Source organism: Dama dama, chromosome 11 (genome assembly GCF_033118175.1).
Source record: "Dama dama isolate Ldn47 chromosome 11, ASM3311817v1, whole genome shotgun sequence".
NCBI classification, from domain to species: Eukaryota; Metazoa; Chordata; class Mammalia; order Artiodactyla; family Cervidae; genus Dama; species Dama dama.
Window position 1 is genome coordinate 3,179,663 of NC_083691.1, and position 27,415 is coordinate 3,207,077.

The 27,415-nt window shown below is 69.6% G+C and overlaps 1 protein-coding gene across 2 annotated transcripts; it reads right to left on the minus strand.

The window, feature by feature from the left end:
• Positions 1 to 172: 172 nt before the first annotated feature.
• GPSM1 (G protein signaling modulator 1) lies at positions 173 to 26,197 on the minus strand. Of its 2 annotated transcripts, XM_061154286.1 has the most exons (14): positions 26,118 to 26,197; positions 19,623 to 19,844; positions 18,953 to 19,088; positions 18,141 to 18,283; positions 17,775 to 17,898; positions 17,528 to 17,643; positions 17,019 to 17,174; positions 16,128 to 16,236; positions 15,060 to 15,183; positions 9,282 to 9,352; positions 8,385 to 8,564; positions 3,162 to 3,318; positions 2,655 to 2,863; positions 173 to 1,613 (listed from the first exon to the last, which is right to left on the minus strand). In XM_061154286.1, the coding sequence occupies exons 1-14, from the start codon at positions 26,180 to 26,182 to the stop codon at positions 1,401 to 1,403; spliced, it is 2,025 nt and encodes a 674-aa protein (XP_061010269.1). In that variant the 5' UTR covers positions 26,183 to 26,197; the 3' UTR covers positions 173 to 1,400. The 2 variants fall into 2 exon arrangements, with proteins under 2 accessions (XP_061010269.1, XP_061010270.1); XM_061154287.1 differs by lacking the exons at positions 8,385 to 8,564; positions 9,282 to 9,352; positions 15,060 to 15,183; ... (6 more) ...; positions 19,623 to 19,844; positions 26,118 to 26,197 and adding an exon at positions 5,664 to 5,857.
• Between the last annotated feature and the right edge of the window lie 1,218 nt (positions 26,198 to 27,415).

Here is a 27,415-nt window from a genome sequence, read left to right on the forward strand (position 1 = left end):
CCTGAGCTCTGGCCCCCTCAGCGATGGGCACAGCGGGGACGGAGCCCGTGGGCAGGGGTGGGTGGGACAAGGGGCAGCCTGGGTGGGCTGGCTTGCTGACCCAGGTGAGGCCGCCACCGGGCCCCCAAGAGGACGAAGACCCTCGCCAGCTCTCATCCCGACACGGACGACATCCACTTGGCAGACTTTTATTTTTTCAGGAAAAACAAGAACAAATGTACCTCTTGGGTTAGAAAGGACCCATTGACAACATGGCAAACACACGTGTGAGCAATAAATACGCACGTACATTCAGGTGTGAGGGTGGCCGAGCCCTGTCCTCTGACCCCACACCCGCCACCCCACCCTCGCCCTCGGAGGCCCCCCGAGCTCCCCAGGCCGTACGGAGGGGCAGGGGTGCAGTGGCCTCCTTGCACTCGCTGAGCAGGACCGTGGGGCTGGGTAAGGTACCACCCAAGAGAAGGGGCCACCTCGTGCCCGCGATGGTCGCAGTCTCCCAGGGGGCCTGTCTTCTGCCCGATCCCGAGAGTGGCTCACCCGGCAGGAGAAGGGGGTGACATCACCCCCGCAGAGTGGGGCTGGGGGCTGGGTGCTCCACCCGCCCTGCTGATGGCCAGGGGGCAGACCTTTGCCAGCTGGTATTCCCAGAACCAGGCCGGCTCAGTTCCTGGACTCCTGGGCTTGGAATTGAGGAAGGTGGCAGGCCTCCCGGCCCCGCGGGCTCATGACAACATGCCTGGTGGGGACCGGGGGCCCACGTGGGGGGGGGAGGGCATTGCCCTCTCAGGCTGCAGGCTTTTGGGGTCTGCTTGTGTCCCCCTTCTCCAGCCCTGGCAGGAGGCAGGAGACAGAGCCTGGGAGGGGGGGCCCCCCCAGCGGTGAGGCTGAACTGGGGCGAGCACGCCTGTGCTCAGCACCCCGGGGCCAGCTTCGGGAGGACAGAGTTTCCCGTCACTGGTGGCCCCAGAGAGGAGGCTTCAGAGACGCCTCTGGGGGTGGGGGGTGGGCAGCAGGGCTTCACATTTGGCTGGGCGGCGGGGCAGGGAAAGAGCGGAGAGGATTGGGACAGCACCGGGGCTTTGGAGCCGACATGCTGAAGGCCGGGCCTGGGGCAGGGCGGGGGCGGGGCTGCGGGAAGCCGCGTACCGCGTGGAGCGGGCGCAGGACAGGGGCGCGCCCCGGCCTGAGCCCGCTGCCCTGGGAGGGGCACGGTGGGGGCTGGGTGCCCGGCGTCCGGCGCAGTGGGCGGGGCCGCGTGGCTCAGAGCCTGCCCTCAGCCACGGCCTCGGGAGGCTTCTCGGGGGGGAGGAGGCCATGGGCATCCTGGACGTTGGTGAGCACACCCCACCCCCGCCCCGTCCAGGACTGGGGGGTGGGGGGCAGGCCTGGCTGCGGGCGCCTTAGCTGGCACCAGGCTGGCACTGCTGCCGGGGCTCCGGGGCTCCTGCTCCGCCCACCTCCTGCTCCGGGCTCCCGGCGAGGTCCACCCGCTGCTCGTCCATCCGCTTGGCCTGGACCCTCTGGATGAGGCTGAAGAAGTCCTCGTCGGGCATGGTGGGGCCGCGGGGCGGCACATCTGGGGGCGGGCAGCGCTGGTCGTCGATTCTGGAGGACTGGGCGGACACAAACACGCAGGTTGGCGCCTCCCATCCCCAGCCTTCGGGGCCTGGCCCAGGGCTCAGGCGCCGCAGGGACCGCTCGGAGCGGGGGCCGCCGTCTGGTGGCCATGCCGACTCGAGCCTGAGTGCCGCTCGGGCCACCTTGGGCCTCCCTGGGCATCAGCTCCAGGGGCAGACCTGGGAGCTGGGACCCCAGAACGGCCCTCACAGGGAGCCACCGGCTGTGGCCGGGCCGGACACAGGGCTATGCAGGCGGCCTCCCAGGTCTGCTCCTGAGGCGCCCAGGAGTGGTGTTTCTGGGGTGTTCTCGAGCCGCAGGGACAGGGTGGGGCAGCGTGGAGCTCCCCAGAGCCCCGTGGAGTCAGGGGGCCACAGGGGCGGCGGGGCTTCTCTGCAGGGTCTGCAGCAGGAGGGCCGGGAGCCAGTGCAGTCCCCGGAGCGCATGTGCATGTGGGCGGGGGGCTCGGGGGTTCTTGGGAGGGGCTGGTTTGGAGGCTCCGCGGACTCGCCCAGGGCGGTGCTGTCCTCTCTTCTGTGGGAACGAATGTCACATCTGGAAATTTCCCAGCTTCCTGCATGGGTGGCAGTGGGCGGGCGCTGGGGCTGCCCCCTCCCCAGCCACTTCCCCAGGGTTTCCCAAACCCCTGCCTGGACCAGTGGGTGGCTGGACCCCTCGTGTCCTCTGCACTCCGGGGTACAGTCTGGCCCTCGGTTTTCTCCACCTAGAGGTGGACGGCTGGTGGGATACCCCAGGCCACGGCCCCAGGGGCCCCGTGATTCCCCCAGCTTGACTCCTGAGCTCCAGGGAGGGCTGGCCCGAGATGACCTTCTCAGGGCCCCCAGGAAGGGGCCCACAGTTCTGAGCAGCCACGGGGTAACACTGGCTGAGCCAGCCGGGGGTAGGGGGGCTGCTCCCCCAAGACACCCTGAGACAGAGGGACCAGGGCCCCAGCCAGGAGGGGGCCTGGGCTAACCCCAGCCGGGGGCCCAGGGGGTGCAGATGGGGCAGGGGGAGCCCCCGGGCTGCAAGCCCACCTGGCACTTGATGAGCATGTTGAAGAACTCGTCCCCTGGCTCCTGGGGGTCCCCGTCACCACGAAGGTGGCCCAGGTTGTTGTGGGTGATGCGCAGGCCGGGCAGGCTGCCCACGCTGGCACGCTGGTCATCCAGCCGGCGGCTCTGGGAGCTGGCGATGAGGTCAAAGAACTCCTCGGTCTGCGGGGAGGCCGTCAGCGAGGGCTGGGCTGCGGGGTGCCGGAGGTCAGGCTGGGGAGGCAGGGACCCCACCCAGGGACCCTGAGACCGCCTCTGCCAACCCCAGACCCCGGCTGCTCTCAGTCAGCCCTGCCGGGGGCTCCCTGGTGGGCGGGGGCCACAGAGACCCTGGCCTCCCACGCCCACTTGCTGCACAGCCAGCGTGTCCTGGGGGACGGGAGGACGACAGGTCTCCGAGGATTGCAGCCAGGGGCTCCCAGTGATGGGGCACTTTGCAGCTGGCCTGCCCCGCCCTCGGAGCCTGCAGCGGGGTGGGGGCCGACTCACCGACCCGACCCTCCAGGGTAGGGGTGGCTGTGGCTTCGGCAGCCGCAGGCTGGCCGTCCTCCAGGGGGCAGCGCTGGTCGTCCATGCGGCTGCTCTGGAACTTGCTCAGCAGGTCGAAGAAGCACTCCTCGTCGGAGGACGGGGCCCGGGGGATGCTCTGCGGGTGGGGCAGGCAGTCAGCGCTGGCTCCGGGCCAGCCATGGGGTGGTCCTGCTGTCCCGCGCGGATCCCCAGATACGGGCAAGGGGCTGCTCGGCTCGGACCAAGGTCCGGACCCTCGTCTCTCCCCCGCCCCGCCCCGCCCCGCCCAACACCATCGTCCCCCACTTCTCCCCTCCCTCAGCCACCGCTCCGTCCGGGTCTCCATCAGCCTCCCCAGACGTGACGCTGCTGTGCCTGCCCGCACTGGGGGTCCCCACCGCCTGACAGCAGCCCCCCCCGCCCCGTGCCTGTGTGCCTCGGGAGCCCTGCACCCAGCCTGGCGCTCACCAGTGTCCGCTGAACAAACAGAAGAGCAGGTGGGTGAGCGACTAGGCCCGCGGCAGGCGGGGGGCCTTCACGGCCACTCCACACACTCCAGGTGCCAGGGCCCTGCCAGTGACCCAGGAGGTGCCAGCCCCAAAGGCAAGGAGCGCGACCTGAGGGAGCTGAGGGCGTGTGTGTTCCACCCCAGTCCCATGCCCCATGGGGTTTGGACACGTTCATAAAATGCCTGATCGGCGGGCAGGCCCGGAGGACAGCGCAGGTGGGGGCCGGGCCCCTGGGCTGGGGCTGAGGTCAGGCTAGAGGCTTACTGCCGTCACCCCGAGCCCCTCCCTCCAAGCACTGGCCGAGGGGTGTGTGCAGCGGCCCGAGGTCTGCTCTGGGCAGGCGAGGGCCAGACACCAGGCTGGAGCCCTGGGGGAGACGCCCGCAGTGGGCACCGTGTGCACTGCGGAGGGCCAATGCTGGGGTGAGAAGGCCCCCCGGTGAGGTCAGGATGGGAGGACCGGGGCCACGGTTCTGGGGCAGGGGGTGGGACGGGGAGGACAGGCATGAGACCAGGTCACTGAGGCGGGCTGAGTCCCAGCTGGCAGGGGGCCTTGGGCAAGCCCACTTCCGCTGGCCTCAGTTTACGCTCCGTGGAGGGCGTGTCGGAAATGCAGGAACCCCGGTGCTCTGGACAGCCCGTCACCCGCCCCTCTCCCGGGGAGGAGACTCGGTTCTGGGACACAGACGGGCTCAGGCTGTAGGGCCGCGAGGCCTCTGAGGGCCAGGAGGACCCGCTGGCTGACGTGGACGTGGTGGGGCGGGGTGGGGGCCGAGCAGGTGGTTCTGGAGGAGACCCCGCTGAGGCTCAGGCTCTCAGGTCACCCCCTTCCCTACCCCCGGCTTGATCAGGGCAGGCCCAGAGCCAAGGCTGGGGGCACGGTTCAGAGTCCTGCCTCGTAGGGTGCTGCTCTCCCGCAGGTGCCCACGGAGCCTGGAGGGAAGGGACAGCCCACGCCGACTGGTCCAGAGGGGCCCTGGCTGGGGGGCTGGCCTCACCTCGTAAGGGCCTTGGGGATCTGCAGAGAGCGGCCGGGGGCCCCGGGCTGATGGGCGAGGGTTGAACACAGCCCCACCCCACTGCAGAGGACAGCTGGTGCTCCCGGCCCCCAGCCACACCTCTGGCCCCGGCTGGGGTCTCCCAGGTGAACCACGGGCCAGGTGAACAGTGCCAGGCCCCTCCCAGGAGAGGGGTGACCGGGGGGGGGTCCACGTCACTGGACATGTGTGCCCCCAACACTCCTCCAGCCTCCGGCGGGCTGAAGCTTAGACTCCAGAGAGGCACCTGGAGGGAGCAGGTTGCTGAAGGCCCCTCCACTGCGGCCAGGGCTGGGCTGAGAGGGCACCCCCCTGGCTGTTCCATGGCACCATCCCAAGCCGGGCTCTCCAGGCGCCATGCCAGAGCCGTCTCAGCCCAGAACCCAGGCCCGGCCCGGGGCCTGGCAGCTCTCTTCCTCCAGAGCCCAGGAGCACCTGTGAAGGGCAGGCGCCTCTCGTGCTGGGCACTCCTGGCCGAGGCCACAGAGAGAGGGGGAGGCCTGTGCCCCTCCCTAGGGACAGAGCCCTGCACCCCAGCAGGACGCACCTGGGGGCCCGGGCACCCCCCACACTCCCCCCACCCTCTCCTTAGCCCAACTCGGCCTTTCTGTCCAGAAGTCAGGCCTCCTTGAGGCACACTCCAGCCCCTCCTGCAGAAGCGTCAGCCCACCTTCTCCCTGGGAGGAAGGAGCCGGCCCTGGAGGCGCGAACCTTCCCCGCCCCCAGCCCGGGCGGCCCCATCCAGCTGGCCCAGCAGCCCAGGACGGAGAGCAGGGCCGAACTTGCCCCACGGACTTGCCCCACGGCGCCAGCCCCTGGGGAACTGCACCAGCTGACCATCCACCCACCCCGGTGCCCAGGCGGGGAACACTTGGCTGCCTGAGTCTGGTTCCCGCAGGCCACGAGCCTCCACTGCGCTGGGGACCCCACACTCACGCGGATCCACAGCCGCTCCAGCGGCGGCCAGGTGGACTGGGGCGCGGGACCACGTGGAGCCTGGGCAGGATGCCAGGGTCCCTGCTAGGCAGCCCTGGCCGCAGTGCCCGGAGCCGCCTCACCACCCAGACCCACCCGGCCCTGTCAGCCTGAGGCTTAAATAGGCCCCGGGGAGAGGGCGCCTCCCCGTCCCCGCCCACCCCCGCTGCACGCGCGCGCACTCACACACACACACACACACACGCTCTCTCTCCTTAAAAACTCAGAGATGGATCGCGTGCGCACACACACACACTCTCTCTCCGTAAAAACTCAGAGATGGACTGCATGCGCACGTGCATGCACACACACACACACTCTGTAAACACTCAGATATGGATCGCACGCGTACACACACACACTCTCTCTTCACACTCAGAAATGGACCGTGTGCACGTGCACACACACACACATGCACACACTCTCTGTAAACACTCAGAGATGGATCAGCTGGGAGCCTCGGGCGGTCACCGCAGCGGGGCAGGGGGTGGGACCTGTCTGGGGAGCACTTTCCCGCGGACAGCAGCCCCTGCTTCCTGCCTGAGCCGGCCCAGCTCCAGGAGGAGACAGACGGGTGGAGTCCTTCCCTGTCCTGGGCCTCGGGGGCCTGACACCCCCACCCCCCGATGCCTCCCCATGCAGCAGACCCCGACCTCTGCCCAGTCTCTCAGACCGAGACCCCTCAGCCAAAGCAGCCCCCTGGTCCTCCTGCTGCCCCCGGGGGGGGGGGCGCCCCTTTCCTGCTCTGGGAGAACGGTGGGGTCAGTGTCCGCCTGGCCTGGGGCCACCCACCCAAGGCCTCTTGGAGAGATAGCTCTGAGCCCCGCAGGACAGGTGAGGACGGGATGTGCACACCAGAGCCCCCTCCCGCCGGGGCTCAGAGCTGCCGCGGGGACTGGCCTCCGAGGCTGCCTCTTTCTGGGTGCCTGCTGGACAGGAGGCTCAGCCTGTCGGGGTCCGGGTCGCGGGGTCTTTCTTCAAGGGCACCGTCTCAGCCTGCAGCTCACCTTCTCTACGGGGCCCCACCTGGGGGTGTCAGGGGCCGACCCCGGCTCGGAACCCCAGCCCACCACTCCCAGCAGGGCCGTCTCCTTCCCTCCCGGGGGCTCGGGTCCCTCTAGGGCTGTGGTGAACAGGCACCCGTGACAGCTTGCGCCTCGGCGGCCATCTGTCTGGTAGAAGGGTTCCCCGGACTGCAGGTGCGTGGAGCGGCTGGGCCAGGCAGACGGGCAGGTTGGCCGAGGTGTGTCTGGGCGGCCTGTGCTCACCTCCCCAGGTCCTGCCTTTGGGGCCCGAGGCTCTGGGGCCCCCACGTGGGAGGGTGGGGTGTACGGATTTGGCTCAGGTGCCTCTTGGGGACGCCTTCCAAAACTGCAGGGAGGCGGGTATGGCTGAGGGGTGTGCAAGAGTCAGACAAGTCTCTGCACTTCCTGCTGCGGGGGCGGGGTGCAGGCTCTGCCCCCGACTCAGCCCCCGTCTCACGGCACGGACAGCCATCAGCTGGCACATACAGTCCTGGGTGGAGCCAGGCCTTCCTGCCCCAGAGCCCACCTTGGCTCCCTGGCGCCCTGGCCGGGCCCTGTCCTGCCCAGCCCTCTCTGGCTGGGCCATTCCAAGATGCCCCCGACCTTCGGGGCTGACCTGGCCCTCCTCCCCAACCCCTGCCCCAGGACAAGCACTCGGGCCTCTCAGACCCCAAAGCCGCTGCTGTGCTGGGGGCAACGTCCTTGTACAGCCCGTGTCCCCGGGGCCGAGGGGAGGGCCACAGCCGGCCCCTTTCCCATAGGCAGTGTCCGCAGCAAGCAGGCCCTCTCACGTGGGGCCCGATGGAGCCCCGAGCAGGGGTCCCGGCCGCTTCCCAGGCCCCGTGCCCTTCCCTCGTCACCCCACTCCACGGACACAGACTCTGGCCATTAGCCGGCCGGCCAGTGGGGCTGGGGTCAGGTAGGGTCAGCGGAGGCCATCCCGGGCTCGTGGGAAGATGGGCGCAAAGCAGCTAAGAATACCCCACACAGCACCCACGGCCTGCGGAGGCTGGGAGGTGCTGACTAACTCCTGAAGGAACTATTTTTAGACTGATCCTCAGAGATTTGGACACAGGGGTTCTGCACGGGGGGAGGGCTCCAGGATGACCTCTGAACCTGCACGCAGAGAGGCAAGTGCCCCCTGTGCCCCCTGCACCTTGACCAGACCTTGAGGGCCTGGAGAGGCCAGCTAGGCGCCCGGGCACAGCGGCATGCCTGCCTGGCAGCAAGAAGCCCACCCCTCTCCCCATGCCCCCGTCTGTCTGCCTACCCCATCTCGCGTCCGACCACCCCTCAGTCGTCTGTCCTCGTCCATCTGTCCACCCGGCCCCTGTCCATCCATCTCTGCATGCCGTGTCCCCAGGACGGGGCTGCTGGCTGGGCCCGAGGACCTGAGCGGCACCCCGAGCTGTCCTGCAGACCCCTCCTGGGCTGCCTGTGGTCCCTGCAGTGAGGCCTCCGTCCGGCCAATGAGTCAACACCGCACTGGGTGCCCTGGCCTTTCAGCAGGACCTGTGTCCACCAGGAGCCAGGGGTCAGCAGAGAGCCACGACCTCGGCCCCTGGAGAGACCCCGGCCCAGCCTCCAGGCGGGCAGGGTAGGGTGGGTGGGGGAGCCCCCCAGTGGCTCCATCAGCGCCTGGGAAGAGGTCACCTACCGTGCGAGGCAGCTGCACCCGGACGTCCGCGCTGTCCAGCGGGGAGTGGCCGCCCTCCCGCGGCCTCCTCTCAGCCGCGTCGGGCCCTTCCTGGTACTTCCTGCTCCTCACGGGGAGAGGGAGCAAGTCCCTGCCGGGCCCCCGCCAGTCCCCCGCGTGGTGGCTGTCTCCATTTTGCTCCTGGGGGGGGAAGGCTGGGCATGGGAGAGGCCGCCAGCGGTTCGAACCAGCACTCCCCAGCGCAGGATGTGGAGGGTCGCCAACCCAGGTGGAGGCGCTCAGGTGCCCGAGGGAAGAAAACAAGAGGGGCCTGGGCGGCCGGGGGGCCGGGAGAGGCGGGGCGGTGCTGCAGGAACTCAGACTGCCCCCCCTAAACGTCCACCTTCCCGGGCTGAATGCTGGGCGACCGTGGGCGGCCCTGGGCCTTGTCCACAATGGAGACCAGCGTCCAGTCCACTGGGGGAACCAGAGGCTCTGAGAGGGCAGGCCACAGCTCCAGGGCCACACAGTGCCCCCCGGGGGGTCCAGAGCACCAGGGCCCACCGTTCCACCTGGGAGCAGCAGGGATGGGGGCTGGCCAGGACACGGGGGGTCTGCCACGCTTAAGGACCGCGGCTTGACCCCGGGGGCGTCAAGCCTGGCTGGCGGGACCAAGGGGAGGACGAAGGGAGCCCACGGAAGCCATGGGGCCTCTGGGGGCCTCTCTGGGCAGCGCGGACCCGTGCAGGGTCCTGGGCCACAGAAGGCACGTTGGTCTCCCTTGGCAAGGACCTGATGCAGGCAGGAGTCCCAGCGGGCATTACAAGCTCAACATACACATCCCCAACCTGGTCACGCCCTGTCCCTTGGCTGCCACAGGTCCCCACACACCCCGGCCGGCCACCCGAGCCCACTCACCCGCTCCAGGGGTAGTCTCAGCAGGTCCCAGGTCTCCGCGCTCAGCCTCTGCGTCCTTTTGGGTCTGGCCCCTGCAAGACAGCAGGCCCGGTCAGCTGGCACCAGGCCCAGGCTTGGAGGTCAGCCGGCCCGGGGGCCAGGGACCACCAGCTTCCCGCCTCCTGACCCACGTGGGGGCCAGCACAATGTCTACATGACCTCTGTGCCCTGACTGGACAAGTACCCGGGTGTCCAGACGGCGCTGACTGCGCAGGGGCCGGGCGGGGTCAGGCTCACCGGCCCCCACCCCGCGCTCCAGCTTCCCACCGAGTTCTGGGCTTGGCTCTTCCCCACCGGCCTTTGTGTCCACTGTGCCCTCCCCCGGGATGCCCTTCCTGCGTCTGCTCGGCCGCGGGCCTCAGCCTCTGCTCTGCGGCTCCCACGTCCTTCACGTGCCCACACGGCGGGCAGCCCAGGCCCTCCCCGGGGGGCCGAACAAGCTCGCCTCTGAGGGCCAGGCCGAACCAGCCCAGGAAGTGCAGAGCAAGGGGCAAGCAAGGCCTCAGGTGTCGTTCGACACTCTGGGGGTCCCGTCTCGGCACCTCTGGCCTTGGACCTGTTAACACCCCGTGGAGCTGGGCGCCCCCCTTCCCCTCAACAGTCAGACGGGCGGGCCGGCATGCTGCCCGCCCCCAGTGCAGGGGAGCCGGCTCAGACGCCCACTGAACCGCAGTCACGGATATGGTGGGCTGCCCTCCGGCTCCCCCACAGCCCCCGGCTCCCTGTGAGGCTGAGCTGCCCTGCGGACACCTGTGGCGAGGCGAGGGGAGCTGGACTCGGAGGCCGCGCCGTCCAGCCCCTCGCTGCGGCCAGGCACCGCAGTGCACCCCCAACCCCAAGCCTGGGCCTGGCTCCCGCGCTTTGCACCCACCGTACGGGACACGGTACCCAGGGCGGAGCCGACTCTGGCAGCCAGTCGTCCAGACCAATCCAGACTGAACAAACGGAACGTCCGGAGCCTCACGAGGCCGGGGCAGGCATCCCGGAGCGGCTGGAGGCGGCAGCTGGACTGCCGCGCCCTCCTCCCCGCCCTGGCCCCCAGGGCGGGAAGAAGCCACCCCCACCCCCACCCCCACCGCTCCCCAAAGGCTGAGGAACATGCCGGCCAGGCTGGGGACGCCAGGGGTCCTTGGAGGGGCATCTGTGGCCACCGTCCCGGAGCTGGGGAGGGAGCGGCCACTGCGGCCCGACCAGACGTGCCAAGGTGTCCGCAGGCCTAGGGCCAGGCCAGCTGCCAGCCCCCAGCCCTGCTGCCCAGCCCCCATGGTCAGGCCAGACCTGCTGCTGCCCCCACGGAAAATGGCTGCTGGCCGGAGGGCCTCGGCCAAGCCCCGAGCCAGAGGGGCACAGCCTGGGCCCATGTGCCCACCACCCCACACAGGGAGTGGACAGAGCCAGAGGGAACCCCGTCCCACGGCGCCTACTCACCCTAGCCGGCAGAGGCCTCCTCTCAGCTGCCCTCCCCCGACCCCCTCGAGGCCCCACGCGGCTTCCCCACCCTGGACGCTGGGCCCCAGCCCTGCACGGCTGCTTCTGTCCCACCCCAGCCCCCACCACCAACGGCCCCTCTGAGCCGCACCCGGCTCCGGGGCAGGCCCCCCCAAGGCCCATGTGGACGGCGGGCGGAAGGCCCTCCGGCTGGGCTGGGCTAAATGCGCCCTCTGTCTGCACGGCGCGTTCTGAACCCAGCATTTCCAACGGTCTGAGGGCTGAGCCGGCCCTGACTGGGGGCATTCAGGTGCCGCTGGCTGGCTTCCTGCCCTGCCCAGCCAGGGGTCGGGCCTGGAAACTTCCTGAGAGCCGCCCACTGCCGCCCAGTCTGAGCCCCTCACCCTCATTTCTGTCCCTACCGGGCATCTTGACACGCCTTGTCCCAACCCGCGGGTCTTTTAGCTGCCCAGCCCAGGGCCCCTGGCTCCGTCCTTGCGTCCACTCCCCAACCCTGGCAGCTCCACCTTTGGAGTCCACCCAGAACCGCCTGCCCACCCCTGCCCCATGGTCCTTCCTCCATGCTAGGGCCTGAGAGATGCCCCAGGGGTCTGGGTTGAATCTTCCTCCTCGCTGGACCCTGCGGGACGCCCCAGCTACAGGGGTGGGGCTCATAGAAAGTCCACGAGGCCCCCACCCCCTCCCCTGCCCTGGGGCCTTTGCACGGCTGTTCCCTCACCCAGGCTGCGGTTCCTTCCCAAGCTCCGGGCACCCTCCCTGCCCTCCTTCAGGTCTTCACTCAAATGTCGTGTACAGATTGAAGGTTTGGGTCCCCCGCATTTCATATGCTTAAACCCCAAGACTCCCAGGCGACGGTCCAGGCGGCGGGGCCTGGGAGGTGATGAGGGTGACTGAGGCTCACAGGAGACAGACAGGCCCTCGGGGGGCACACCCCCTCCACACTCTCAATCCCACCCCCACCCCGTCTGCGCTGCAGGACGAGGCCCCCCCACAGAACCGCACCACGTGGACGCCCCGCTGCTGGATGCCCAGCCCCCAGAACCTTGAGAAGTAAGTGTCTGCCGGCAGGCCGCCCTGTCCGTGGACTTTCTTATGGGGCTCGAGCTGACCGTGACAGCGGGCTACCCCCACCCCACCCCAGATCCCTAGCCAGCCCCCAAAGCACCTGTAACATGACTGGCTTTCCGCACACATCACTTTTTATCGCTGCTGCGGCCCTCAGACTCAGAAAGGACCCGGACATAGTAGGCACTTTAAGAATGGAATACGTAGCCTGTGTTTGCTGAGCACCTATTGTGTGAGGCCCCATGTGCAGCTTCATGCGCTGTCCCCTCCGGGCCACTCCCGGCAAAGAAGGTCCTGGCCACCCTCCAGGACCGTGGACACGGGGGCTCGAGACAGGGCAACAGCCTGGCCAAGGCCACAGAGCCCCGGGGGGGAGAGCCAGAGTCAGGATGGGCCATCGGGCCGCAGGCGGACCTGCGTGGGGCAGGGGTGACAGGGCAGGCTCACCTGGAGAGCCCCGGAGGGCCAGGCTGAGAGGGGCCAGAGAGGAGACAGACCCGGGGACAGGTGAGCGCCCGTGGCCCCATGGCCCTGGTCTGTCCATCACGGGAGCCTGGGTGGGCCGCAGGCCACTTGCTAAACGCATAGACGGACAGACAGGGCTGGTCTTCAGCCCTCCCAGGGCGTGAGTCGTGCCCTTGTCCCTGCCCAGCCACCTTCCCGGGACGACCAGCGAGGTCACCTGGTCAGCCAGGGCCAGAGCCCGCAGCCTAAGCGGTCACTCAGACGTGACCCCGACATCCATCCCCACCTCCAGAGACGGCTGCGCGTGGTGTGTGGAGACTCCCGCTGCTCTGGGCCAGGGCACCGCGAGCAGGGCCCAGAGGACGAGGGGGCTGTGGCGGGCACAAGCGGGGGCGGCAGGGCGGAAGGACGTCCTGCAGAGGGGCCGGGCGGCCCCCCAGGGCTCGGGGCTGACTCCCTCGTCCTGCATGCCAACCATGCCGCCAGGGGTGCAGGAAACTGTCGGGCGCGCCCTGCCCCCCGGGCTCCCTACTGGAACGGGCAGGGGCAGGCACGCTGGGCACCCTGGGAGGTCAGACCCTGACCTGGGGTACCGGGGGCAAGGAGGCGGCCCCGCCCACCCAGACTGGCTCTGGGACCTCTTTGCTGGGGTGGGGGCAGCGAGAGCCGCGAGGGTCGCACGGACTGGACCCGGCTGGCTCGGTCCAGCAGCTGCACACAGCACCCTTGTGTTTATCAAGGCAGGGAGCAAAGGCCCCGAGGCCTGGCCTCCAGCCGGCCAGTGAGCGCCAGGCCCGGTACCACCATAGGCCTCGCCGGTGTCACGAGGCCATGCCCACCACAAGGGCCACGGCCAGTCCCGCCGACCCAGGCCAAGGTCTTCCTGTGAGGACGCCCCTCCGCCAGGGCTGGTTATGCCTCCCCTCACTACCAGGCTCTGGGTTTGCAGGCTCCCCCTGCAACACCCCCCACAAGTTCCCAGAAGACAGTCTCCCAGCTTTCCAGAACCTGGGCCAGACCACCGCCGGTGCCCAGCATGCCCCGGAATGAACCAGTGAATGAATAAATGAACAAACAATGCCACTCCTGCAGACAGCCCTGCCACAGTCCCCGCCCGGCGCCCCCACCCCCCAGCTCACCGGACCTGGGGTCTCCTCCGGGGCTGCCTAGACTCGGGGTGCTGGCCTGCCTCCAGCAGCGGCATCCCCGGGCCCCTGGATCTGCCTCTGCAGGCCTGGGCCTGGCTGCCGTCCTCCCAGGAGGACGGCCTCATCCAGCGTCGGCTGGAGGCCGGGCACGGGCGGCCTGGGGGGAGGAGGCTTCTGGGGGCCCTGGCGGGGAAGGGTCTGGCCCCGGGCAGAGCAGAGGACCGGGCGCGGGGAGGACAGAGGCTGCCTTGTTCCCGTCCCGCCCCACGGCCCCCTCTCCTCTGCCAGCCTGGAGGAGAAGGAAAACACCAGGAGAGCGGATGGCCGCTGGGCCGCGCCTCCAGGGGAGTCCTTCCAGATGCTGGGCCCGGCCCTGCCCCCACCCGCCACTGGGGTTCCCAGAGCGCGGTCTCGTAGGGCCAGGCATGCCACGGGGTTCTGGACAGAGCTGCCACCCTCGGGAGACCTTGCCCGCGGGGCAGACATCAGCGTGCAGCACGCGTTGGGAAGGGGTGGGGAGCAAGGCGGGGCCACAGCGCCCCCGGCACGAGGCGGCGGAGGGTCCCAGCGCCTTTGCTGCCTCCCTTCCATCCCAGAGGGTGACGCATGCCCCCAGCTTCCAGACTGGCCACTGACACACACCCGCCAGTGTTACAGCCCAGAACCCCGGAGACCGGACACCGCAGCCAGACAGGCCGGGGGCTTCGGAGGCCGCGGCCAGCGGGCACCCGGGGAACGCAGCCATGAGGGACTGGGGGCCAGGCTCCCCGGAAACGAGAGCCATGGGTGGGGGGCTCCGTGCGCTGGACGGGAGGGGACGGCCCACCGCCTGTCCAGTTCCTGCCTCACACGCCCCGCAGTGTGAGAGGAACGCAGGGCCACCCCTCCCCCGCGCCTCTCCCCACCCCGCCCCCCAACACACCATCTATCTGCCCAGAGGGGCGTCACTGACCGGCACGGGGCAAGCCCGCCAGCGAGGTTGCAGCCTGGCACCCGGCCTCTGGCTGGTTGGGCCCTCCTCACTCCTTCCAGCAGCCCCGTCCCGGCTCCATCCCTACAAGCAGCCCTCCCCCAGGCCCAGCCTCCAGCCTGGAGGCCTTCCTCAGTCTCAGAGAAGAGGGGCGGCCAGGGAGGAGCCTCCCCATCCTCATACCTGCCCTGGTGATAAACCTGGGGGGCTCACTCAGGGTAACCCCAGACCCTCGCTGCCCCAGAGACAGGAAGGACCTGCCCCAGACCCCTTGCCCTGTAGGGATCCTGTCTGTCCATTACCACCTTCTGTCTCTGGACCCAACTTGCCCCCAGCAGCCCGTCATTCGCCTGCCCCCCACCATGAGCTCCGGAACAGGCAGGTCATGGGCCTCAGAGGTTGACGCCCCCAGGGACAGGTGCTCAACACCTTCTAAGGGACCCTGTCCCTAACCTGGCAGCTCTGTTAAACGTTCTCCAGCCTGGGGACAGACCCGAACGAGCCCCCCAGCATGAGCCAGGGCCCACCAACCATCGGCAGCCTGCCTGCCAACCCCTGCCCTCCCAGGCTCCTGCACCCCAGGCTGAGGTCAGAGCCTGGGGCGGGGGGCGTGGGACCCCCGTCTCTGGCCCCAGAACTCACCTTGGGCCTCGTAGCCGGCCAGGTCTGGCTTCTCTGCGGCTGCCGGGCTGGCTAGCCGGCCCAGCGCCAGCTGCAGCTGTGCCACGTTCATGCGGGCCGTGAGCTCCCCGCTGCGGTCCCCGATCTGCAGCCAGGCGGGGCCGGGTCAGCGGGCCCCCACAGGACAGCCACTGCCCCGGGGCCCCCAAGGGCACTGGGCCCCACCGCGTCCAGAGGGGTGGTCTCCCGAGGTGCGGACGGCCCCCCGCAGCCCAGTCCAGCCGCGCCACGTGGAGCCCTCCCGTGGGCAGGCGGCCTTTCTCAGCCCCGCGTCCCCGGGAGCCCTGGCGAGCACCCGCATGGCAGGGGGGCCTCATGCTTACCCGGGAGCCGGACACAGGAAGGGCGGGTGGGGGACCTGAGTGCAGCTCCAGGGCCCCTCCAGCCAGGCCCGCCCCTGACCCGAGTTCCCCTGCCCGACCCCACCTCCTGGGCACCCGAGGGCCTTGCCCGCCCCTGGACACAGGGCAGTGGTGGGTCTGGGCGGCGCTGGGGGAGGGGACCTGGCTCTGCACCTGAGGCTGCTTCCCAGGGGCCACCCTGGGCACGGCGGGAGGGCCTGGGTGGAGGGGCCCACGTCTCTAGGAAGGTGCCTGGTGGAGCTGTCCCGGGGAAGACTCCCCCCGCGGGGTGGCTGTGCCTTCATGCCTGGGGCTGGCCCTGGCAAGTTATTTCCCCTTGGGAGTGGGGCGCAGGCATGCCACGGCCCAGCCTGGCGCAGTTCCGTTGGGGACAGGAGCTCCCGAGGGCGGCCTTCCAAAGGCAACACTAACACTCTAAGGGGCGAGAACGGGCCCCCGCTGCCCCCTCCTGACCATCTGGCTACAGGAAAGGAGGGGCCCCCAGGCCCGGAAGTCACGGGCTGGCGGGGCCCCTTCGCGGGAGATGGCGACAGCCAGGAAGAAGTCCAGGGCACACGGAGGCGCGCGTCCCAGATGTCTGCAGGCAACGCCAGGAGTGGGTGGGGGAGGGCTCCAAGGCTGGCGAAGGGCAGGCTCGGGGGCTGAGGGCAGGGCGGGGCCGGCTCACCTCCTGGGAGATCTCCAGGTGCTTCTTGGCAAAGGTCAGGGCCTGGGCCGGGCTCCCCATGGATACATAGGCGTTCCCCAGGCTCCAGCACGCCCGGCCCTCGCCCACTCTGCCAGGGAGGGAAACTGAGTCCATGTCTGCCTGCCAGGGCTGCCAGCCTGCCCTCTGAGTCCCACCGTCCCGAGCCCCCAGCCTCCAGCCCATCAGGCCCCCACCAAGGGAGGTGGTGAAGGATGGGGAGGGTGGGTGGTCCAGGTCTGGCCTTGACCACCCCCTGGTGGCCGGTGAGGCTCTCACCCTGGTGGCAGCAGTGACCTCATTCCCTTGGCTCACTAACATTTAAATTGAGGTAAAAGTAACATAATCTCAACCCCTGTAAAGCGCACAATTCAGCCGCTCTACATGCATTTACGACCTACAACCCTCGCCTCTGACTACTTCCAAGATGTCATTACCCAGAAGCAAAGTCGCAGCCCCTTGAAGCCTCCTGGCAGGGCGGCTTTTCAGAAGACCCCTCCCCTCCTCCAGCTGCGAGGGTCCCTGGCCTGTGGACTCTGAACTATCTGGCTATAGCCACTATCCCCCAGACCTACGCGCGGCTGTGCGCTTAGGGGTCTTGTCCGTTGGGCCGTCTCTCCACAGAGACTGATGTGTACACAGATGTGGAAAGAGGGCGGCGGGGGGGCGGGTGTTGCTTGAGGCGGACAGTGGGCCAGGAACTGGGGCCCAGCCAGCCAGCGCCCAGGGGCTCCCCAGTCCCTCCCGGTGGGAGGAAGGCTGAGCCCCGGGGGTCCCCTGGTGGTCAGAGGCAGAGCGGGGCCCGGACCCGGACCAGCACGCCTGCGGGCCGCTGTGGTCCGCCTGGGGCCCGCGGGGCGGTCGGGAGCGCACCTGTCGGCCAGCTCCTGGGCGATGAGCAGGTGCCGGAGGTGGTACTCCGCCGCGCGCTCGTAGTCTTGTAGTAGCGTGTACGTGTTGCCCAGGCTGTAGCAGGCCTGCGCCTCCACCGCCTGGTCCTTGAGCTGCCGGGACAGCTGCAGCGTCTTCCTGGGGGTGCGGGGCGGCAGGGCGTCACCCCAGGAAGGGAGGGGGGTTCCAGGATTCTGCTCCGCCAAGGGCCGGGGCATTGCTCATGCTCCCCAACCCCCCTTCCCGGGGCAGACAGGTGGGGGGGCATGCAGATGCAGCCCCAGGAGCCCACGGGGGCGTCTCTCTGGGCTCCGTCAGTTGCCCCTGCGGGGCGACACAGAGCACCGCTCCCCCTAACCCGTGGCCCCTGGGGAGGCCAGGCGGGCAGACCTTGCGGCAAGGAGGCGCCTCCCTGGCCTGGTGTCAGGGCGCCCCTGCCCATGTCCTCCCGGGGCCACCCTCTCCCTGGCCGGGCGGTGGGGGCTGCCTACTTGTAGTACTCGGCGGCCACGTCGAAGCGCCCCAGGAAGATGTGGGCATTGCCCAGGTTGCTGTAGGCTCTCCTCTCTGCCGCTTTGTCTCCAAATTCCTTAGCGATGGCCAGGCGCTGAGGAGGCAGACGCAGCCCGGGGTGGTCGCGGGGCTGCCCCCCCCCCCCGCCCGGCACAGCCAGCCCGACATCCGGGTGCCCGGGGGCAACCCCGGAGCCCTAGCACCCAGCCCCGCCGCCCCACTCACCTCCTTGTGGAAGGTCGTGGCCTCCGTGAAGCTCCCCAGCAGGTAGTGGGTGTTGCCCAGGTTGCCGTAGGCCCTGCCCTGGGCCGCCCGGTCCCCCAGCTCCTTCACCAGAGACAGGTTCCTCCTGGAGGCCGAGTACGTGTGAGTCGTATCCCTGCCAGCAACGCCCCGCCGCCCGCCCAGGCCAGAGGACGCTGAGCCCGTGGCCTCCACGCGGCCCCTCCCGGGGGTCACGCCCCCCCACGAGGGCGGCGCCGTGCTGAGCTCGAGGACTCTGGTTTTCGGGCGCCGAGGCCCGTCAGGCCGAGGCCGGGGGTGCGTGTTGTGGGGAGGGGGGCCGCCCGGGGCCCCGCCCGCTCTGCTCACTCGTAGAACTCGGAAGCCCGGCGCAGCGTCTCACGGACGGCAGGCGGCAGGTGCCCTGGGTCCTGTGCAGCGCTCCAGGACAGCTGCTTGCCCTTGGCGTGGTACACGTTGCCGATGTTGTACAGAGCCCTCGCCTCCCCGACCTGGGGGTGACACCGAGACCAGGGCTGCCTCCAAAGCCGCAGTCCCAAGGAGCCAGGCGCCCAGGCCCTGCGTGCAGAGAGCTGGTGTTTCCACGGCTGAGTTCACAGTACCCCCTGCCCCCGGGGCTACGAGGGCAATGGCATCACCTTGTCCAGACACTAAGGACGGGTCCAGTCCCGTCCTTCCCAGGTCACCCCTCTGACACCCTGGGTAAGGGCTCCGGCTCTGCCACCCCCGAGGGTGGCCGGGCCAAGTCGGTGACCTCTCGGCGGTGGTGCCCTCTCCGCGGCAGTGACGTCATCCACACCGGGGCAGGGATGCTGACCCCACAAGGTCACCAGGAGGACACTGGGCAGGGCCGTCAGGGGCCCAGCAGCACCTCTCTGTCCAGGCTTCCTCCCAGAGCCACCCCCACCCCCGTCGCCCCCTGGTCCAGGAGTGACGGGACTGTCGGTGGATTCAGCTGGGAGGTCGGTGAGAGGGGAGCGGCCATGGAAGATGGGGGCCCGGGACTCCGCCTGACAGCCGCCGCGTGAGCCAGAAGCGCCCTCGTTTCTGAAGGGGGCCGTCCCCCGTCTTCCTCCCAGTGTGGGGCACCCAGGGCCCTAGGTGGTGTCGTCTGGGGCCCCGGTCCCAGCCAGGGACCCAGGCCAGCGCTGCCTGCCCACCTTGTCCCCCTGCTCCTGGGCAATGTCCAGATGCCGCTGGCAGCAGACCACGGCCTCGTCAAAGCGGCCCAGCACCTTGAGCGTGTTGCCCAGGTTCCCACTGGCCTTGGCCTCCCCCATGCGGTCACCGATGGTCCTGGAGGGCAGAAAGGGGTCAGGGGCCGAACCGAGGACTGGGCCCAGCGTGGAGCCCGGGTAAAGGCCTCAGAGGACCCGGGGGGGGGGGGGGCCCACCATCCCTGGGATGGTGCTGGGCGGGGGGCCCGTGGCAGGTGGGTCCAGCCCAGGATCGCCCCTCCACCAGGCCAGCTCTCAGGGAGGCCCTGATGAAGCCCAGTTTCAAGGCCGGGAACGCCGGGAGCCTCGCGATGGGAATTAACCCTGTGTCAGCTCCATCAGCACACACGGGCACCCTCGCTGGCTGGTCCTGAGAGCCCGGCTCACGGCTGGAGGGGGAGGTCTGTGGCCAAGGTGCCCGGGACTGAGAAGCCTGGCCCCCGCGGGCGAGGTCTGGAGGCTGCGGTGGGGGCTGGACAGGAAGGTACAGTGTGTGGGGGGAAGCTCTGCAGGCTAGAGGAGAATGGGGACCCTGGGAAACAGGGGGCGTGTGGGAGGGCGGGGGTAGGACAGGCAGCTCCGCATGGGGCAGGTGGGGTCGGGGCCCGCTCACCGGGCCAGCAGCAGGTCATGCTTGTGGTACTCTAACGCCCGCGCGTACTCCTTCAGGTAGAAGTAGGCGTTGCCCAGCTGGCTGTAGATGGCACTCAGGGTCTTCAGGTCCTCGGTGCCCACCTGCACGGCGGCCTCAAAGAAGGCCACGCCCGCCTTGAAGTCGCCCGCCTTGCACAGACGCTCACCCTCCAGGGCCAGCTCTAGGCATGAGGCCTCCATCCTGAGCAGAGAGGCGGGCCCGTTAACGCCGTCAGGCCTGGGGTCCTGGCTCCTCCTTGCCACCGTGGGGCCCCCGGGACGGCTGGGGCCCGGCTCCCTTAGGGTGAACGCGCAGGGAGCCCACCCCCAGGCCGGCATGCTGTGTGGCTCACTGTGCCAGAGCCTCACTGCCCCGCCCACCCCGTCCCCAACCCCGGGACCCAGACTGCCGGGCGAAGGCGTGAGCACCACTGCAGCCAGCCCTGCAACCGGGGGACACGGCCTCCCTCCCGACCCCTGGCCGCTGAGCAGAGGGGCTGCCCCTGGGCCAGGCGCCACCCGCCACCCTCCAGAGGGGCCTCAGCGGCCTGGGGCGGGGCCTGATGCCCGCCGAGGACGGGAGGCTCATGGGGTCACGAGACAGTCGGGGCCACACCAGTCCCAGCCCCTCCCCTGTCCTGTGTCCTAGAGCGGGGCCCACCCTCCAAGCTGTCGGAGGTCTGTCACCCGTGCCGGCCTCCTAACCTCTGGGGGCAAGGCTGCATCTGAGCCGATGTCCTGCCCTGGGGCCAGAGGGGCATAGGGGGCGGCAGGCACAGAAGGAATCTGGTGGGGGGGGCCTGAACAGAGGGCGGGGGCTCCTGCTGCCCCACCTCGGTAAGACAGCCCGCAAAAGGTGGGAGGCGGCTCAAGACCCTGTCCCCATCCCCTTACTCCCACCGCCTTCACGTGTCGCCAGAGCTCGTGGAAAACGTAGAGTAACTTAAAATGTGCTCGCCAAACAGCCCACTGCACCCCTGAACTCAACCCCTCCTCGTTAGGACCGCACAACGACCAGGAGTTACAGGGGGAGCCGACGTATTTCCCTAAGAAACAGGCAACGTTTTCTAGGCCAGTGCTTCTCAACCGCCCTATCCAAAGGCCCCTCTGAGACAGGTCACAGTGCCCGTTCACGCTTCCCCTGCATTGCCGAGAAAACCGGGTGATGCCTCGAGAACAGGCTGGGACGCGGCTGCAAACCCCCAGAGAAGCCAAGCCCTGTGCCCTGCACCCCACAGGCTCAAGGCGTTCCCCGGGCCCCCCCCGCCACGTCGGGGTCACTCCTCCTCCTCGCCCGGAGGGTGCAGGGCCTGCGTCTGGGGACCCCGCCCTCTCCCAGCCTCCCCGAGACTCAAGCAGAACCCCGCAGCCTGAGAGCAGGAGGTCAGGGACCCGGGCTTGAGGCCCGGCCGCGTGTCCCGCTGACGACACGCCCACCTCGCCGAGCGCACGGCCCTCCAGATGCCACGTCACTGCCCACGGGCAGCGGCACCCCCACCGCCGGGGCCACGCACGGGGCTCCTTAATTAAGGCCTGCTCGTCCCCGCCCAGCTGCTCGCCACACGGCCAGCTGCCGGCTGCTCCGCAGGGACTCGGGGTCGAGAACGTGGGCATTTCCGGAGCCCCGGGGGCACTGGCCCCAATCTGATCACAGGAGCAGCCCCCTCCCTGCCCAGACACGCAGCAGCAGCGGCTCAGAGCAGAGGTTTCTGGCGCGGGCAGGGCCCTGGGCCCAGGCGTCAAGGGTGCAGGGGTGCAATGCCGGGGCGTCTGGCCGTCTCCGGGAGCGCCAATGGGGGGAGGCCTCCTCCCTGGGAGGCGCCAGGCAGGGGGTCCCAGGTCGGGAGCCCCGCCCCCCACCCCTGCAGGTGCCCACCCGCCCACCGCACCTCTTTCCCCGCAGGTCTCGCATCTTCTGCACATATAGCCACAGCTCCAGGCCCACGGGCAGCAGCAGCGGGCGCGGGCGCGGGGCGCCGTACACCACCTTGCACACGGCCTTCTCGGCCAAGCTCAGGGCCGCAGGCGGGCCCTCCGGGGCAGCAGCCGGCATACTGGGGACTCCGGGCCTCCTCCCCGGCCGGCCAGTCCTGGCCGTGTGCCGGCCGCAGGGTCCCCTGCCCGCCGCCCAACCTCACCCCAGAGCAGTGGGCTCCCACGGACTCCCCAGCTCTCTGGCAGGTGCCCCACAGCCTACCAGGGCCTGCGGCGGATCAGGGGATCAAGGGCGGCTCAGGGCCGGGATCAGCACCGTCAGCAGGCGGGCGGGAGCCACGGGGGAACCTGTCCACATGCCCCCTCAGGGGCTGGCCCCCAGGTGGGGTGCAGCGTCCCCCGCCCCCTACCGCCCCCCAGCCCTGTGGCCGCTTCGGAGCCAGAACCCGGTCACATAGCACCAAGGAGCTCGGAGCACCTGGTTAGTTTGTGAGGGAAGCGAGGACCCACTGCGGGTGACCCCCCACGCCCCACCCCCAGAGCTGGGATGGGCAGGGTCTTCACCTGGCCCCGCCCCATCCTCCTGGAGGCCGGTTCCCTGCACCCCTACCACGTCCGCCCCAACGCCCCGCCTGGCCTGCAGCAGGGTCAACGGGGGCACAGGGTATCCAGGTCACCCTGTTAGTCCCCTGAGCCTCTGGGACGCTGCTGGGTGACCAGCGCCTGACCGTCGAGTGAGCTCCAGGCCCCGAGTCTCACCTGGGTGTAGGGCCTGGAGGAGCCAGGGGCTGGGGGCTTGAGACCAGTAGACACCCTCCAGCCCAGCTCCTTTCCTGAAACCTGACGGCCCTGGGCCGCCTTTGCAGCCCGCTCCCAGCTCCTCCAGCCGCTGCAGCTGATAAGGAGGCCAGAGGGACCCTCCCTGGGCAAAGGGCGGAGCCTCTGGCGGAGCAGCGGCGGTGGGGGGTGCTCAGTGCCGAAGCCCAGCCCCGGGGCTCGGTCAGGCAGAGCAGCGGGTAGAAGCCCGAGGCCCCTCGGGGCTCCGCAGCGGCCCATCCCTGCTGGGGGCTCTGTCCCCCCGCCGTGGGCAGCCCCTCCTGCCAGGTCGCTCGCCGGTCTCAATCACGGGCCTTGGTCGGGAGGAGACCCAGCGAGGCTGCAGCGGGGAACCCGAAACAGGGGGGAAGAGGCTGGGCTCAGGGGCAATGAGAGCCAGGCTGGGCCTGGGGCTGCGGTCTTAGCTCCCCCTTCGCCAGCCTCACCACTCAAACCCAGAGAGGGGCGGCCCTTACACCTGGGATTTGCCACGTGGGCTAAACAGGTGCCTAACTGTTAACCTACAGTCCCCCACAGCCTGGGGAGAGACTGGGCCCACGGCCTCAGAGGCCTCAGGGACCACGCTGCCTGCCCCAGCCAGGCCACGTCCACCTGTGAGATCTGCTCTCCAGCACCAGCGTGGCCCAGAACATCTCTCCTTGAAAGTGGCTGACCAGGGTCGGCCTTCCCAGCAGCCAGACCACAGCGGCCAGGAGGCAGGGCACCGTCTGCCAAGCTCCCGCCACCTGCCCACTGGCTCACCAGTTAATGAAGTGCTTATTGACCGCCCAGTGGCCGACCTCGCTGCTCTGGCCACCACGTCACCCCCGATACCCCTCCCACTCATCCTCGGCGTCCGACAGTAGCCGTCAGCCCTGGTCCCTACTGCCCTGCCCTCTGCCCACAGGCCCCCACCCACCTGTCTCCCCAGACGGCCCAGTGTCCCCTGGGGGCCATCACCGAGGCTCACCAGGTGGTGGCTGGGTCCCCATCGACCCCTCCTCTGCTAAAGGCAGTCATTGCTGTCCAGGGCCATCACCCACACTCTGGGCGCCTGGGCAGCTGCCCCAGGGCCCCCGCTCACCCCATCCCGCTGTTCCCAGAGTGAAGCCACACTGACTCCCCTTCAGTCTTGGGGGTGATCTCAGAACAGCAGAGACACGCGGCCTGGTGGGGGAAGGAATCACTGAGGGGAGAGGCATGTCTGTCACCGGCTTCAGAGAGCACCTGAGGGTCACACGTCCAGGGAGCCCAGCGGCATGGCATCCCCGTCCGGGTAACTGCTGGCGGGGGCACCTCTAACGAGGCCCCCACCCTGCTCTCCCCTCCCAGCTCCCGCCAGGAGCACTCAGCTGCTGGCCTCACAGAAGGCAGGGGTTCAGGAGAGGAGGGCCCACGGTTCCCCCACTCTGGGAGCTTCTTGTCTACCCGCCCATCCCCCTGGGCCCTCTGCAGGCCCGGGGCAGTGCACCAAGGTTCTCAGCATTGATCGCTCCCGTGAGACCCACCCACTTCTGTCTGCCTGACCCGGTCCCGTCCCCAGGGCCCCCCCTCCAGGGACAGGGTGGGCTCGTGGGCACACTCACGCTCAGGCCCCTCTCAGTGCCAGTTTGAAGCCCAAATCCAGGACCCACTTTGTAAGAACAGAATTCATCTCCCCAGGTAGGAACGCTGGTGTGGAAAGAGGAGGCACCAGATTGTGGGGGGCAGGGGGGGAGCAAGGCAGAGGAGACCCGACCTGGCCCCAGGGAGCCCCCCACACGCTGGGGTTTCTGGAACAGCCACCCGTGAAGTGCTCAGACCCAATGGCTCCTGTCCGTGGGGCATCCATGTGCCAGGCTGCCGGCAGCCCTGGGCTCCCACGCCACAGCGGGGTTACCTGGACACTCAGGCTCCGAGGGGACAGCTATCTGGAGGCCTCTGGAAGCCAGTTCAGAGCAGAAAGGATCCTGCGCATACCCCGCCATGCTCAGGTCCGACCCGCACCCCCATGGGCCTCCTCACGGGCCCTGAGAGCAGACTCCCAGCCATGTGCTTGGAATCTCTGCCAGGTCTGCCCCCCCCCAACCTCCACCCAGGGCTCAGCCTGCAAGGAGTCCAGGCGGGGCTCGGGGGCCTCTCGGGTATTCACTTTGAGCTCTGCCCCTGCCCACAGACGGCTCCCCCAGGCCACTGGTCCTTGTCCCTGCCCACACACCAGGCTCCCGGGTCAAGCCTAGGGGGAGGCTAGCACAACGTGGACCGCACGCTCCGCCGCGCAGGGTCTCCCAAGGCTAAAGCGCCCAGGGGCCCCCTCCACCCACAGCTCCTCTGCACACACACGCACAGCCGGCGGCCACCAGATCAACGCCTGTCATTCTTCCAGAAGGTGGCCTCTCCATCGGAGCGGCCACCCTGGGCAGACGAGGCCTGCAGAGCCCCCCACTCCCATGGGGGCAGAGGGTGGGGGGTCTTTGCCGTGCAGGGGTCCTCAAGGACAGGCTTCCAGTGTCAGCTGCCAGTAAACCCACTGGCACGCCCCTCCCCCTGCATGGGGCCCGGGAGTCAGGCCGGGGGCTCAGCGCTCCATCCCGAGACCACACAATGGGGGCTGTGTCTCCAGCCAGCAGCACAGACCAGCCTGAGCTGGGAGGGGCCAGCGGGGCCTCATTCCACAGGTCGGGGTGGGGGGGGGCAGTGACAGAGGGGCGGGGGGGCACCCGGCCGAGGTTTGCGGCTGGGCTCGGAATCCTTGCAGGCAACACTAGGCCCCCTGAAGACTCAGAAGCCCCCCAGGTTTAAGGATGGCTGGGGGAACCGGATGAGGTCACTCCAAGGCGGGCGCCTGTCCAGACCATGAGGAGCCAGGCCTGCCTCTGGGAGCCGCAGCCAGGAAGCGGGTGCTGCCCAGCACTCGTGCCGGCCCCGCTCTGCCGGACACCTGCACACGACGGCAAGCCCTCAGAGACCTGTGCCCTCCCCACCCCAGGTCAGGCCCAGGGCATCACCTTGGAGCACACCCTCGACCAGCAGGGAGTCACCATGCAGGCATGCGGCCCAGGGGCAGGGCCACCCTGCCATCCCCGATGGGCGCGGGGCGCAGGGCCCGGACCGCTGGCATCACCCAGGAAGCCGCCCCAGGCAGGTGCCTATTCAGGCAGGCACACACCCACCCCGCTGCCTGGCCCCGTAACCCCAGCCCATCTGCAATCTGCTGAACCAGAGGCGCCTGGTGGGTGGGTGGGTGGGGGGTGATGGGCCCCACCCGTGACACACGGTGGTCCCCTCCCCGCAAGTGCTGTGGCAGTGGGGAGGGGGTGCCAGGCGGGGGAGGGAGGTCCTGGCAGCCCCCACCACACACCTGCTGAGCTAGAGGCCAGCTGCTGGCGGCGCAGGGCCGGAGAAGGGGCCCCTCTCCCAGCCCTGGACACTGGGGGGAGGGGGGCCCCTCCTGCCCACCCCCTAGCCGCGCCGCCCTCGCCGGTTTGCAGGGAGTGGGCTGTGGCAGGCCCAGCGCCCCCACCTCGGACTCCCCTTCCTCCGCCCCTGGGGCACCCCGACACCCTCCTTCGGCACCCCGCGTCCCCCCACCCGCGCCGGCCCGCTGGGAGGGGCGTCCCCGCCACGTTGCGCGCCCGCCGCCGCCGCCGCCGCCGCCTTTGTTCCGGGCCGGCCGCCCCCGCCTCCTGCGTCCGCGGCCCCCGCCAGCCGGTCCCCGCGCGCCCCCGCCGCCAGCCCAGCCCACCTGGAGTAGAGGCGCCGGGCCGGGCCGGGCAGCTCGTCGGCGGCGGGAGGCGCCGGGCCCGCCATGGGGCCAGGGGCGCCGAGGGCCGCGGGCCGCACACCCCACGCTCGCGCCGCGCCCCCGCGCCCGTCCGCGGGCCGCTGGCCGCTGCCCGCCGCCCGCCAGTCGTCCGTCAGTCCGTCCGTCTGTCCGCGCGGGCGGGAGGCGCCGAGGAAGTGATGCGCGCGACGCCGCCCCTCCCGCCGTGGCCGTGATGTCACCGCCGCCCGCGGGGGAGGGGGCGCGGGCCGAGCCGCCGTTCCCTCCTCTGTTCGCGCGCGTGGGGGAGGGGAGACAGCGCCGGGGGTGGGGGCCCCCCGCGGGGCGGAGCCTTCGGGGGAGGGGGGTCGGAGGGTGCGCCCCCAGCGGCCCCCCACCACGGTGAGTGCGGGGGAGGGGCTGGGCGTCAGCCTCGCTTCTGGGGGCTTCTGGGGCCTGCGAGACCCCTTCTTCCACCCGGTTGGAGGCCCTCCTGCCTTTGTTTGGCAGGTGACCCGTCCTCCCTTCAGTGGTCCTCTGCCTTTCCTCTGGGCCAGACCCAAGGTGCCTCGGCCACTTTTCCAAATGGGCAGTGGGGGCAGGCACCTCAGGGGTGCCCCTCTGCCCACTTTGGCAAGGCCATCCCCCAATTGAATTGGGGCACGTGGGAGGGTGAAACAGCCTCAAGCAGGGTCTGAGTGTGTGTGTGTGTGTGTGTGTGTGTGTGTGTGTTTGGGGGCAGCTGGCCTGGGAAGGCAAAGATTCTGCAAGCATGCCCCCCTGCCCTGCATTTCTCACTTCTGAGACCCTGGTCAGCAGCCTCCCCACCCCCAACCTTGGTCTTCTCAGCTGTCTGTGAAATGGGGGTGACTGAAATCCAGAGAAGCCTGCAAGTAGAGTGGCCAGGCTGCGCCCACCCACCCAAGTCCAGCGTCCCAGCACTGGGCCACCTCCTCTCCTGGGAATTCCTGGGGGCCCTGGCGGGGGAGGTGCCCTCGTCTCCACCCCCAGGGTTCTGACTGCTCTGGGGCAGGAAGGGGGGGGGGGTCGGATCTCACGGGTTCTCTCCTGGACCCTTCTCAACCTCCGCCCTCCCGGTGCAGCCAGAGAACTCCAGTCCTGGAAAAGTTGCTGCGACCCAACGGGACAGGGATGAGTCTGGGGACGGGAACTGGGCTGCTTTCCCCTGGGGGCTCGCTGGCCCCTGCCCGGAGCACTGACCTAAGGTCAGGAAGATGCTACGGCCGCCCCAGCCAGGCCCCTCAGCAGAGTGCAGCCCA

Excerpts from the sequence above, each read along its gene's own strand:
- GPSM1 (XM_061154286.1), bottom strand. The coding sequence starts at position 26,182 with ATGGCGGGCCCGGCGCCTCCCGCCGCCGACGAGCTGCCCGGCCCGGCC. Across the intron at positions 17,899-18,140 it reads CGGGCTTCCGAGTTCTACGA|GAGGAACCTGTCTCTGGTGA; the intron begins GTGAGCAGAGCG and ends CTCGGCCTCCAG. Across the intron at positions 2,864-3,161 it reads TACCCTGGAGGGTCGGGTCG|CCCAGCCCTCGCTGACGGCC; the intron begins GTGAGTCGGCCC and ends GGCACCCCGCAG.